The sequence below is a fragment of the Mytilus californianus genome, unplaced genomic scaffold (assembly GCF_021869535.1).
Source record: "Mytilus californianus isolate M0D057914Y unplaced genomic scaffold, xbMytCali1.0.p SCAF_7, whole genome shotgun sequence".
Classification (NCBI taxonomy): Eukaryota; Metazoa; Mollusca; class Bivalvia; order Mytilida; family Mytilidae; genus Mytilus; species Mytilus californianus.
In genome coordinates, this window is record NW_026262723.1 from 11,097,853 (window position 1) to 11,113,400 (window position 15,548).

The following is a 15,548-nucleotide window of genomic DNA, read 5'->3' on the forward strand; positions in this document are numbered from 1 at the left end:
AGTAACCCAACCAAATACTCCCAATTTAGTGTTCTTTTGAGAGATGTTATGGCGCTTAAAACAGCATATGATAATAGAATTCCTACAGTTTCGCAAAACGATAAATTAGAAATTCCAAAGAAAATTATGGAGGTCAATACTAAAATAAAAAGGGAATATGATTCAGATTCCAGCATTACTGACTCTCCGCCTTCTAAAAAATTGTGTACCGTCACTCCGCAGAAAGTCAGACAGACTGTAAGGCAACAAATGCACTGTTCCGATTATGTTTATAGTCCAAATCCATTTCCTATTAATTTTCCGACTTATTATCCTGGCAATGTAGTTTGTGGTTTTCCGTTTGTGAACCAACAGATGCCAACTGGATTTAACCCAGAATTTCACCATATACAACAAGTAGGGCAAAACATGTACAACTGTTTCCCTCCACGCCATGCAAGTGCTTTTCAAATACAACAACAACCTATACCGTTTTATGCCAACAATATCCAATCTTCAAATGTTTTACCTGCTAGTTCTGATGATGAAGAAGTTGAAACACAGAAACCACAGATTTGGTCACCAGCTTTTATGTGACAGTCATTCACTTACTTCTTATAACTGATAAATAATGTATTTATTAACTCATTAAATTTGTTACACTGGTCTGCTGGTTTTTGTGATATATACTAAAATAGACCTTAAGTTAAAACTCAATTGTTGAAGGCCGTACAGTTGCCTATAATTACTTACATCCTCTTCATTTGGAACTCTGGTGAATATTATTTTTTTATATAGGTACTATAAGATGTTCAGGTTTATTGTTTGTCATTTTACTATACGGTTATCAGGTTCATTGTTTGTCATTTTTCTTGACTGCAATCAGGTGTATTGTTTGTCACTTTTCTTTGCCGCAATCAGGTGTATTATTTGTCATACTGGTGTTGATTGGGCAATTAAACCAAACAATCTTGTGGTACATGAAGCGTTACTAAAAGAACTTGTAAAGAATAGATTGACTAACAAAAGTCAATTATAGTCAATTATCAGTCCAGTGGTTAAGTTTGTAGTCTTTCTATACGACTACTAGCAAGAATTGTCACACTAACTATAGAACGACTGTAAATTATGAAATAATTCCTTGTTTAGTTTAAAGACCTTTTCATGCAAAAAATAGACAGATGTTGTATTTTTCATATAATAAATTAACCATTTAGACCAATGCACCATTACGTGAACGATTACTGGACAGCGCACGGTCTTCAACCATGAGAAAACACCATACCGTATTAAACTATATTGTAAAATTCATGGTTTGGATATAGTTATTCATTTGATATGATCGTAGTATTCTTTAAACACAAAACTTCACTAAGCGAGAAGGAGATTACATTTTGTTTCATAAAAGAAATGACCAGACCAATTACAATCATTTTGATTTACAAAATATTAAGAAAATAAAAAACATTTACTTAAGAGTTTCAAACACCTTTTTTATATAAAAAAGATAAGTGTATTGCTTGTGAAAAAATCTCGAAACATCTAAAAATCACATGAATCAACCTTAACTATCTGATGGGTAGTTGTCTCATTGCCAATCATACCGAATCTCTTTATTTTATACATATTGTAAATGCGAATATATTTGATTATCAACTTCGCTCCATAAAACAGCCCAATTTTAGATAATTGTTTATTCTAAACAATATCGAGGATCTGCGAACATATCAACTTTTAACAAACATTTTCTTTTTTTCAGGAATACATTCCAATTTTCTAAAAGCACATTTTTCAAGAAATAAAAAACATCTGCAATTCCTTGCTTCTGCTTAAAATAACGTGTGTTATCATAACACAGTAGTGATATCAGAAAAACGGAGTTCCCAATAAATAAGAAAGCTCATATAGCCTGACACACTATTAGGGGATATGAATGAAAAATTAGTTAGAATATCAAAAAAAGAATTTATACCGATCGTTCAACGTAAAACAAAGCGGATTTTTTTAAACGCAAAGTACATTACCAGACACCCAAACAGTTAGTCTTAAACAAATCATAAATAAACAAGATTAGAGAGCTCGTCATCGCTATTTGGATGCACTTATAATGATCTGTTTAAGCTTAATTAATGTTTAGTTACAGGTAACCAGTATAATCTATCAAATGTCTTATATTGGTGTGAAAAGAATGGTCGATGAAATGAAATGATTTGCAGAAAGGATTTGTTTGTTTTAAAAAGTCACCATGATTGTGATTAGCGATGACTTATCACTTGTAATACATTCACAGAAACCTAATACATCAAACTTGATACTGCGCTGTCCAAAAGTACGCACTGTTATTTTAATCACAAAAAAAAGAAGAAAAAACGTCAAATTTGGATAAATTTATTAAGATAATTTTGACTAGTTTCTAAACTTTAATTAAACAAAATCATTTTAGTTTGTTTAAATTAATCCAATTCTCATATACCACCCTTGGAAAACAACAATAATCCTCTGTATAAGTAAAGAAATTGACAGATAGGGGCAATAATTGTTACTTATGAAGGACGTTACTGTCCCATTATGGTCACCAGCTTAGTAGTAATCACTCTTGAAACATCATTGATATTCTAATGTTCGTAAAATGTACTGTCTGTATGATGTTGAGTTATGGAAAAGACTAAGGTTTTCTACCCTAAGGTGAGATAAGATAAGTCGTATACAAGTATCGTAAAACCTATTGTGACATTTCTGACAGAAAGTGGATGCGAGTGGCCCGTGATACAAGCCTGTAAGGAGACACGTACCATGTCGACTTATTCCGTTTGTGGTTCATTTGAATTCATCCGGTTTAAACGTTTCTTTTTTGTTTGTTTGTTAGGTTCTGAATAGATTTGGACATAGGTAAACTTCTGTTGTCTCTTGATAAATGTATCGATGATACAACGATAATGTAAAAATCGCTATATTTGATTGTCATATTTCTGCGTAAATTTAACCAACAATATAAAAGAAATCTGGAAAATATCAAGCAAACGCATCAATTCCAAGATAGTTTGACAGCAGATATCATTTGGGTATGTTCTTGTCACTTTAAACACATGTTCCTTTTAAGACGAAATAATTCTAAGTTATTAAAGGAACACGTCTCAGAGATAATCAAAATCTGCTATTTAAGTCTGTTCTTCCTGACAAGATGTGTAAACATGACAATGCAGTGATGTCACAGAAATGGAGATTTTTCCCAAATTTTGAAAACGCAGAGTACCTCACTTACCATACTGTGATATGTAAGAGTCTTGGTGGATATATTTTGGCAAAATGGCGCTTCCAAAAAAAGCCATTTTTCACACACAAAAAAAAAAAAAAAAAAAAAACGGTAATTGACACTTTTAATACATGCTATATATATCGCCAATCAACATTACATTTCTGTTCAGGATCAAAATAAACATGCCGGCTTTATCAGAGAATTTTATTTTAAGTTGATACTTGCTCTCGTAAGTGGAATGCACTTATGTAAACCATGTTTTATCAATCTACTCCAAACTTAATTGATTTTTGTTTGAAGTATCGGTAGTAACCACCAAATGTCATTTCCTCAATCAAAAAGAAAAACACATGAAATGAATTGAAAGTTGTAGAGGGCTATTGCTTGTTTACGCTAGTCTCTAAATCTATTCGATTTGAGTTATGAGGATGTTCATGACATATGTGGTTAGTGATGAATTATAACTAGTTAAACATCCATGGAAAATTAATATATCAAACTTGGTATGCCGCTGTCCAAATGGTAAACTTGCTGTTATTTTAATCAGAAAACTTCAAATCATTTCTAAATATATGTTTTTGCCTAGATTACTAGGCTCTGATTTAAGGAAAAATCAATTCATTATTTTTTTACAATCAAATTACCATTTACCACTTAAGGAAAACAACCATAATCTTCAGTATCTATGAAACTGATAGTTGGCGGCAATTGGAGACGACAAGTACAAATATTTCCATGTTTCCATAATCCTCTAGATTAAAGCAATTCAAAGTTATGACGTTGTTTAACAGAAATATAATCTGCAACAAAAGATAACCGCCCCAATGGTACAGAGTACAAATAACCGTATTTCTGATCGATTCTAACGTCAAATTGGAAGCTGGATACAGTTGACAAGTACATATGTTCAAATAATTAAGAAAATCAAGTCAAGAAATGATAAAGTTGCAAAATGCGTGATTTAGAAAGAACTGATTACTATTTGTGAGGATCCTATATGATCTAAACATGTATGTAGAAATCAAAGTATAAACGACAAAGTTTCAAATCCTTTATCAGAAATCATTTTTTTAAAAGTGAAAAAAAATAAATAACAAGACTACTTTATCAGTGGCTGAAAGACATTGCAAAAATATGAAATGCATCTTATTCTTAAACTTTACATTAAGTTGTCCAACATTATATGTTATTTGTGTCTTTAAAAATTGAGGACATGCGTTAATGATGATAAGCTTAGGATACTTTCATTTAAACAAATAAAATTGAGAATAGAAATGGGAAATGTGTCAAAGAGACAACCCGACCAAAGAGCAGAAAACAGCCCAAGGCCACCAATGGGTCTTCAACACAGCGAGAAAATCCCACACCCGGAGGCGGGTTTCAGCTTGCCTCTTAACAAAAATGTGTACTAGTTCAGTGAAAATGGATGTCATACTAAACTCCAAAAGATATAAATGAACTAAAATTAAAAAACATATAAGACTTACAAAGTCCAGAGGCTCCTGACTTGGGACAGGCGCAAAAATGCGGCGGGGTTAAACATGGTTTGTGAGATCTCAACCCTCCCGCTATACCTCTAGCCAATGTAGAATAAACAAACACACAGCAATACGCACAATAAAACTCAGTTTAAAAGAGGTCCGAGTCCGATGTCAGAATAGGTAACAGAAAAAATTAAGCAAAATGTCAATGATACATAAATTAACAAAGGACTACTAGCAGTTACTGACATGCCAGCTCCAGACCTCAATTAAACTGATTGAAAGATTATGTCTTCATCATGTGAAAATCAAGCACAATCCCTCTCGTTAGGGGTTTAGTATCATACAATCATAAAATATATGAGAAGAACATAACCCGTATCATGCCAATAACTAGTTTTAGAATAAATGTGTTAATTTCCGATGCAAACACCCTATGAGTGAATCAATATTAATTCCAAAATATGCCATCTTTAAAAAAAATACCTGACAACAGTATCGTAACTATATCCCTTCTGAATAAATCTGTTTAAAGGTTTGGTTAGCTTTTGAGGTGAATGACGACATTTTTGTGCTTCGTATAGAATATGACGATAAAAGATTGGATGTGAAATACCTGAACGTATACGATGTCTGCATGTTGATTTATATTTACGAATGATGTCCTTGTACCGATGATAAAATTTAGTAAATGTTTTGACGAAATTTGTGATATCGAAAACCCTGGTGTAATAATTTGTAAGTAATACAGAGATTTCTTTCGTTAAAATCAAACGTTGTTGCATACACGAGCGAATTGGACAAGTTGAGATATATTAACACCATAAGATGGTGACAAGGGAACGTCACATCTACAAATGGATAATTAACAATAGGAAATGAAAAATCATCTCTTTTATCGTATATTTTGGTATAAAGCTTCCCATTAAAGATATAGATATAAGGATCCAGGAAAGCGCAGTGTTCATTGTTAGTATCAGCTTTATTTAAAGTCAGTTCGGTAGGATAAATCTCTTTACTGTACATACTGAAGTCGTCATTATTGAGAGCCAATACATCATTTTTGTTTTAGACAAGATTTTTTTAAGTCAAAAATTTTAATCAATACATGCAATAGAACTTCGCTCTCAAAAATCGCTTTACGCAGTAGTGATATCTATCACAGTTTTTTCATTTGTCACTAAACAAGAACAATATCATGTCTTTCAACTATATCCGAGTATGAAAACCAATTAATTTTAATAATTTTTTTTTTGTATATCAGATAAGGTTTACAGAACATATAGTCCAGTGTGATTGGTATTTTCATTCGATACCAAATATCATACGATTAAACGCCATTTGAGTTTTCTATATTTGAGTAATTGCCTTCAACTTGTATATCATACAAGGGAAATCTTTGCAATCTTGGTTTTACCTACAAACAAGATATCGCATCCTAATTCTTACGCTGAAGTTGTTTATAGAACCCGTAAATTTAGATAAGATCTCTTTAGACTTTCCAAACATTTATAAGCCTATCACATGCGTTTCATTGTGTATATCTCTAGAAATATATAAATGCTAAATACATCATTTTTCGATATGCAGATGCAGTTCAACGAGTTCTAGCTGCATACAACATTAGTTTTGTTAAATTATGTGTTAGAATTTATTCTTGCGAAATTTTTAAAGTCATTCACAATGGAATTGCAGCTTTATAGTGCTGTGAAATGTGTTTCTGTACCCTGATAATCATTGGAAGCAACAAGAATCTGGGGGAAATATACCTCTATTATTCCGAGACAACAGTTTGAGCAAAAAAGAACCGAATGTCATCATGTCTTTTATGTACTATATTCTCAATTGTATTAAAAGCTATATATTGGTATTTGATTTCATTGCAAATATATTGTATAAGTCATTTACATTGTCAAAACCAATTTAATTAATTGGAAAACTGCGTGCAAACTATGTTTTTGTCATAAGCCTGTTTCTCTAAGTAGACTGGTTGGAGCAATACAGTCAAGGTTTGACGGTAGTTTTATGCTTTACAAGGACACGGAACTATATAACGAAAAATTAATGCCTTAAATAATTTATCATGAATATCACTAATTATACATATAATGGTAAAAATTAATACAGAAAGGGAAATATATCTTATCAACAGCCTACATGGTGTATTTGGATAAAGGAACTGTACGATCGATTAAAAGGAAAATACATAACTTCATTCTACTTGAAACCTTTACTTTACTGTAAGTGTAAAGATTGCATCCTAAACGTTGCATTTGCATTTCTTCATTTGAGTTTAAATACTCAAATTATCGCCCGTTCACAGATAGTGAGTTTTAATTTTGGTCTCTGGTGGGGAGTTGTCTCATTGTCAATCATACAACTTCTTCTTATTTTAATTCTTAGTTTACAGCTGTATCGACATCCAAAGTGCTTTGCAGAAATGAGCATTACTAATGCAAACTTTCACGGACCGGGCTGTGTGTACCAATGAATGGTGTAAAACAAACACAGTCACAGTAAATTTATAGAAAATGTACTGCTATTAAATACAGCAACCAACATTGGAGATTGGTCATTTTGTCTATATTTCTTTTCTATACCTTCACCATAAACAAAGCATGCCACCAGCAAACATATGCTATGACAGAAATGGGCAAACCCAAATCTCTACAGAAGCGTCTTTGTTTGACTATCGAGGTAAACTAACATTAAATGTGTTGGTTGAAAACAAAACATTCTCATCAATTGTAATATTTCAACATGATGCAAAGAAACCGTCAAGCTATAAAGAAAAGTGAGTATAATAGATGTTTCTACCTTGTTCTTACATTGACAAAAAAGTAGGACTTTATAATTGTTAAACGTTCGAAGCGCGTTTTTGGATTACCTAGTTTTATTAGGAACGCTCAAAGCCAAATATTTGAAAACCAAACCGACACACGTGAACATGGCGAATAGCAATATGATCAAATGGGATCTAAAGATAATGGTCAAACCTACATTAGTTCATCTTGCCTGAGGGAGTTCGGATCTTATTTTCTTAATAATTTCGAAATTTATAAAAGAACAATTTAAGAAATCGTGTCAATACGGAAAGGAAGTGTTAATTACATGTACATGTATTCTTGTGAAGCAAGATTTTGATTCTGCTGTATTATTAAATGATAATGCAGCACTAGTTTACTAAATCAATATAATGATATATTTAGCAAGTAAGCCACTTATTGCGACAAATAAATAACTATTTGATGTAATGGTTTATGTTAGCAAAAGACAAGACAATAAATAATTTATTGGCATAACGGTCGTTACATTATAGCCACTTAAAACTATGTATAATTTCTCTTTTTGTTGTAGGAAAGAGAAATAAATCTCGGAATACTTTAGCTGTTTTATAAATTAAAGAGTTGATCATCATTGTTAAGGTTTGAATTTTTAACATTATAATGCTATTAAATTGCTCCGACTTACAATCAAACTGATTATAAACCCATACAATACATTTGTGCAGATATAGCAATGTACTCATATGCAGTGGCAGTATTCCTAATTACAAAATGATCCTATCTCCAAGCAAATGATTCAGAACATACATATAATAGCGAACCTTTAGAAATAAATTTGCTTTTGAAATAAATAAAAAAAAAATGGATCTTTCTTGTGAATGTAAATTGATCGAAGTACTTTAAAGATAATTAATTTCAATCTTAACTGTGAATCCTACTGGTTATCGTATAACACAACCGTTCTTGGTTCCGATGGTACACATAAACTTGTTTCATCGAATCAATTAAACAAGCAATTTAATTAAATATAACACAAATAGATCACTACCAGCTTATAAAGCGTCCATTGAGAACCCATTTCAGAAGGCAGTGAATTTCAAGATCCTATCTTTATGACGAAACATTTTTTATCAACGCCCACAAATGAATGACTACAGAGACAAGATTTCAATTATGTTATGTAATAAGAGATCCAATTAGATGTTGATTGAACAAGTATTATCAAAGGAAAGGTGTCGATTCCTTTGAATTCTAAAAGCGATTCAAGTGTAAGTTTAAGCTTTCATTGGGACTTGAAAACTAGATGATGTATTTCAAAAGGTCACGTTGTAATAATATCGGAGAGTACATAATGTTCACATTTCATGCTTTGTACAGAACTAATTATGAAAAATCTCAAGATCTTTTTACAAAGTGAAACGAATTGTTGAACACAAAGGTCTTCATTAAAATGATAGTACAAAACAACGTTAATGTCATGACATTCGAATTGAATGAGATACATTGTGTGTGTGGTGTGGGTGTGTGTGTATAATGTTGTTTTGGTTAAAAAAAAAACTTGGTCTTTTCATGTACAAGTTTAGTTTGTTACTCAGTCATTTGTTTACTTTTTATTCGTATTATAATGATAACATAACAAATTCATTAAGATTTAATATTCTTTTCCTTCTACAATTTTAAAAACAGATTTTTAGTCAGCTTAGAACTGTGCGTATTTCAAAAAGGACTTTTTTTTCAATTTAATCATTCATTTTAAAAAACAATTTTAAAAAAAGTTATTGGTTTTGAATAAAGTTTACAATTTCTTTTTTGCTTACCTTTTAATAAACAGATAGATTCAAGAGATAGAGCCTACTAAAAGCAAAGTTCGACTTATGAGTTTGAATGTCCCTTTTGTATCTTTCGCCTGTCTTTCTCTTACATAAAAAAGTCAAATATAATACCCTAATTCACATTGTACTGATTAACATTGTATACCGATGCACTTGCAAAGTGTGCCATTTGCCTTAGTGTACTTACTGTAAAACACAATTTCTGCCAAACAAATACATCGAATAATACATATAACATATACTGATGTAAGTACTGTTTCTGCCTCCTATTTGTTCGCTCAAAGTAAATATTTAAATATACATGTATTTATAAGCATAAAATGATAACATGTGTTAGTATCAACTTCAGAGGGAGTCACGTAATCATTTTGTATGTTTAACAATGTAATGTCATCAGCTTAAAAATGCTTATTTCAGAAAATGATATGTTGTATATATAGCACGCCTTTTACGAATCAACGTATTTAATGCACCAAAAAGTAGCTTTGAGTGGATTAAATATGTTAATGAGTAAGGCGCAGCCATATATGATTTGTAATTTTAATGGGCAATGCCAGATGTCAAAAGTTAAAATCTAATGCACACCAATAAAATTGTATTGCGCTTTTAATGGGAAGCGGTCAACTGGATTCGATAGTGCTCTAACTGAAAATCTATTCAATTAAATCACTCATCTAAAAATGACAGAAGTGAACTCATTCGAAGAACAAAGGTAAAACTACCATTCATGGTACAATATAATATATAATGTTATCATTACTTTTCTTTGGTTGTCTCTCCAGTAAAGCTTAGACCTAACTTATGCATAATCCTATCATCTGTTCATTCGACAAACGTTCATCGATACCGTATTAATACACAGATATAGTACATTATAGGAATTCTACCACCCACAGTTTTTGTTGCTCTCAATGAACATTAAATGCAATTGTAATGAATAATTAAAACATAATTTCAAACGCATTTTGGATTAATGTTTCTGATTTCGTCAAAAGAACTGAAGCATAAAAAGAAGACGACAATGGAAATTGAGAACAAATGACAAGGGAGAACTTTAAATGATGTTTGTCATGAAAAAAAAAACAGCTATATTTTGAAAATGATATAGAAAAGCGTAAGTTTGTTATCTGAACATGTCAAAACTAGACTGGATAAACAGAATCATGGCGTCGGAAAGAGGTTGCTACTAATAGTTACTAAACTTTTAACGAAAAAATTTAGATAACTTAATGTTAAATCATACCTGTGTTAAATATCAATAGTAAACTAATGATTAAATTAATAAAATGCACTATGACTGAACACTCTTATGGTTATGGCTGTTTTGACATGATATTATGGTAATTTTTCTGTCATATCAATGTTTCAAAAGGTAATATATAGTTTCTTTGTATATATAACTGATATTTTTAAGATTATTTGCACAATTATAATGCAAAGATCATGGATGTACTAGATCAGGTTCAAAAATGACTGTCAAGAATGCACAGTTTTTGTATGACCAATGTGAACTATAGTGGCAATATAAACGAATAACATTTTCAATTTAATTTTTAAAGATAGTCATAAGATGTTCGCTATTCTTCGTTGTTACAATTCTTGTTGCTTGTCATATAATTATCATGTCAAAACTGCTATTTTTACAAGAGCAATTGTCCGTCATTGTTTTCTGCAAGTCACTCAAATATTGCTAACATTTTAATATCGCAACTTTCACTTTATCAATTAGGTTTAAATGCCAGATTTACAGAACGCATGACTTATTTATCACTCTATCATCTTATCTTTCGAAATCACAAGATTGTAAACACACTAAGGGATTCCATAAAGAGAATTGAGGCAATAATATGTTTTTTCTATTTAAGCATAAATAAATTAAACAACTTTGAAAACTTTATTGATTGCTAAAAGTAAAGTATTAATTGCATAATGGATTTCATTTCAAAAGCAGGAGAGAATTCGATGTTTGAGATATACCTTTCGTTTTACCATTTATCTTATATTGCATTAAGGTGAGATGAGTGTAAATTACAGTAAACCAACTAATCTTCAAGCATACTTTATTTCGCGTTAAGGTCTTCTTTCTTGCCAACTCTGCGGCGATTTTTTTTCGCGGTGTTCTCAATTTTCTTTCTGGATTTATATAAGAGAAGATCATAGTTTCATATATTTGCGACAAATTAAGTTCGCGATGTTATTGTACCTTCGAAAGTCGCGAAAATTAGTTGGTGTACACCATGTACTCACACATGAATTAGAAATCATGTGAAGCTTGGAGAGGTTCTTCCTGTCACTTGTGGTAAAATATGATTTAGAGTTGTGGACTGATAAAAAAAAATAACAAAATGAAACAGTGTTAAGTCCATTTTAATAAGAAAGAGTATGGATTGGGTTAACATAAAATGAGAATAAGGGGGAATCAAGAATAGGGAAAAAGTCCCGCCCCCCCCCCCCCCCCCCCTCCTTTCCCACATTAAAAAAAAAATGATAAAAACAACGAGAAACAAAGGAATGCATAATTGGGCGCTGAAATAAAAGGATTAGGGAATAATGTGTGGAAAACAAAAGTATAGTAAAAAAAAGGCAAAATTAATTAAATAATGACGTATCCCCACCTGGATCCTCATAAGGCCCTAGAAGGGGACATATTACAACAATCTTACCTTTATTTTTGACTTCCATTGTAAGAAATCTCGATAATGATCTCTGTTTCCTGGCGTTGTTCTTTTCCAAAGTAAAAATCCAACAACAGAATACGTTATTGTCAAAATGAATAAAGGAATTATGTAGGTAAATAAAAGAAGTATTACGGTATAAACGCGCCTAGAATGTGTATTTGGCCAGACTTCCTGGCAAACAAGATAGCCGGGGTCATAGGTAATTGTTCGTGCTACGAAAAATTGTACCGAAGCTAATGACGTAGAACATATCCAAATTGATATAATAACATATTTGTATCTTTGTTGAGTAAACCGATGTTTTAATGGGAACATGACTACCAGAAATCTATCTATTCCTATCGCCGTATTTGTGAAAACACTTGCCGCTACAGACAACATTTGGATAAAAAGAACTAGAGGACAAAACACTTCAGAAAATATCCATGTACGAAATATAGCGTCCGCGAAAGTAAAAGGCATGCAAAATGCAGCCATCAAAAGATCTGCAAGTGCAAGGTTAATAAGGAAAGGTCTCAAATCAGTCCTTGACCTTTTACCTTTTTTGAAAACAATCACAACAAATATGTTGCCAACCAGAGAAAGTAAAGTGGTTAAAGAATATAAAACTATTAATCCAACTAAAGGTCCTTGGTCTAGTTTAGGTGTTGTGATCTGTTTATAAATAATTGTTGAATTTTCTGTCAAATTTTTATCCATCTTAAAGAATGGAAAGTGTATTAAGTTTCTTCGCTGGATTTAAAAGACTACACTACTTATTCAAAACTTTCCAAAGATTTCATAAGTTTCCATTATTTTCTTTCGACAAAGTCTGTCATTATTTGCATACATGTATCAATTCTTTGTCGTCAGAGGGATCAGAATGATTATTAAATATTGATATATATTTATAGAATGTCATTGATTAAGTCATTGCAGACGTTAACTAGCTCACGTGCTTCCATGGAAATTGATCGGAGTAGAATCTCGTCTGATAACACTTAATTCTAACTTCACTTCTATTGGATAAATTCAACAATCTTTCAGCCATCAGAATAATAATACTGTTATCTGATAAATCGTTGATTAATATAAAGTACCAGTTGATGGTCTGGAGACTTAAATTAAAGCACAATCCTAGAATCTAATATAAAACTCGTCTCACAATGTCATAGTAATTTAAAGTTAAAGTCGACGAACGTTGAAACGTTAAATTTCCATGTTGCGTGTCGTTACTTATAATGTTTTACAAATTACATCAAACGTCAGCTTTAACCGATACAAAAGTGCTTTGCAAAGCTATAACAAAAATTCATTTTTTTGACATTTTGAATTGTTTCCTCAGTATTTGACAAATTATATGTAAAACTGCATTTTTTTACACCTTAAACGTTAACTTTTCATTTATCTCGTTATTTCACATTTCTTCGAAAGAAGGTTTTAATAACGGATATAGAAATAAAGCGTCCATCTAAACTACATTGTAATTAGCACTAAAGATGATAAAATTATCTTGGTATAACTATTAATATAATGATTATCACACTTATGTATTCAATGCATGAAGCATGTGCTGCATCATTGTCTCTCATCCAATCTTCTTGTTTGATCCGAATCTTAAAAGCGTTTTGTGTATCTTTGCCAGTTTTCTATGCTGCTCCTCGTTTCTGTCACAAACGATGTAACACCTTCTAAATGAATTGTTGCAGTAGTAAGTTTAGTGTCGCTCGCAATAATAAACAAATAACGTTAAATAAATGTAGTTTTTCAATTTATTTACCGATTTTACTATTTTTAACGATACATTTTTAGAAATTTCTATAATTAAAGTCACTTTATCCGTTGTTGTAAAGTCGTTGATATTTTTTTTTCAACAAAAGAAATTCTTATTCTAAGAATTCCAATCATTCTTGCTAAGCTTCAATTCAAATAAAATTTCTTTTGCAAATCTTCTTCAAACACTTACACTACAGGACTTAAGGAATGAATTAATTATAAATAAATAGACAAAATTGAAGTTTTTTTAGAGAATAGGTGACTATTGATCTATTGGTTATTGAATCGTTATTTGAATGATCTATATTAACCTCCTATGTAAATTAACGTCCCTTAAGATTTTATGGCACTGTAATTAAATATATTATGTCAAGTGTTAACAATGAAACTTTAAAGACAAGGATATTGTAATGACTAGAGTTCAAAACATGGCTGTATTAACGTTAAACTTGTTCCATAAAATTATTAAAAGTCTAAATAATTATTAGGGGACGACCATTCGATATGCTGATTAGGGAGGGGGGTATTGACTATTCACTGCCATCTGTAATGTTGCTAGGCACGTTTATTTCATTTCCGCGAAAATTTATTTGCATTTTTGTGCACGATTGATTCCTGCAGTTTGTGTTGCAAAATACTCATTTTCATCCTCTTATGTAATGTAATTTATTTTCATTTCTTACCAGGCCGGAATAGTCATTTGCAAAACCATCCTGCTCTACTCTCCCCAAAATAAAATCAAATTTCCGTCCCCTTATTACAATGTATCGTCGATTGATTGTACCAAGATAATGAGGTTAAACCATGCAACTGAAGTAAAACTAAGTACAGGCATGAATATCATCTTTATTTTTATCCAATAATCTATCATATAGATAAAGCATAGTTTATACTCAACTACTTATGTTTAGTAATTGTTTAATAAATCTTTAAGTATGCATCACACAAAATATTAGTTAAAAATGTCAAGAATTTATTTGATTTGCTATTGCATGTTACAACATAGAACAGACAAATTAGTGACGCCATTATTTTAAATATTTGTATAGTTAATGAATGTTTGTCGAAGTAAATGTATCTGAAATTTACTCATATATCGCCATCATAATGTAAATTTATATGAAACGGCACACAGATGTTGTTCATTTCTTTTTGTTCAGACAGTTTTCTGCATGAATGATTTATTTTATAGTGTGTCTTTCTAAGTTGTAATGTTACACTACTACATATGTATTTCAGGTTAGGGAGAAGGTTAATGCCTGTTAAAACGTTTAAACCCGCTGCATTTGTTTGCAACTGTCCTAAGTCAGGAACCTGTTTCAGTGGTTGTTGTTTGTTGATGTGGTTCTTAAGTGTTTCTCGTTTCTCGTTTTTTATATAGATTAGACCGTTGGTTGTCCTGTTTGAATTGTTTTACACTAGTCATTTTGGGGCCCTTTATAGCATGCTGTTCGGTGTGAGCCAAGGCTCCGTGTTTAAGGCTGTACTTTGACCTATAATTGTTTACTTTTTACACATTGTGACTTGGATGGAGAGTTGTCTCATTGGCACTCATATCACATCTTCTTATTTCTAATAATTATATTTTTATAATAATACAAATGCACATCAATATTTGGTTGATTGCTTGATCATAGTTGTTTGCCGAATGTCCAGCTGCGCATAGTTGACTTGTCTTTTGATGATTTTGTTGCACCCTCCATAAAAATCAAATAGTCGTTCCCTAAAGAAGAAGTTTTTTAAGAAGTAATAAATCTGGGCAAAATTTCAAAGACGAATTA

At 31.4% G+C, this 15,548-nt stretch overlaps 1 protein-coding gene across 1 annotated transcript in view; it reads right to left on the minus strand.

Moving 5' to 3' along the window:
• Window positions 1-12,711, minus strand: part of LOC127708218 (QRFP-like peptide receptor) — a 61,588-nt gene extending 48,877 nt beyond the window's left edge. Inside the window, exon 1 of the mRNA XM_052213062.1 lies at window positions 11,998-12,711. Within this exon, the coding sequence (XP_052069022.1) occupies window positions 11,998-12,711 (714 nt within the window). The remainder of the gene's footprint in view (window positions 1-11,997) is intronic.
• Between the last annotated feature and the right edge of the window lie 2,837 nt (window positions 12,712-15,548).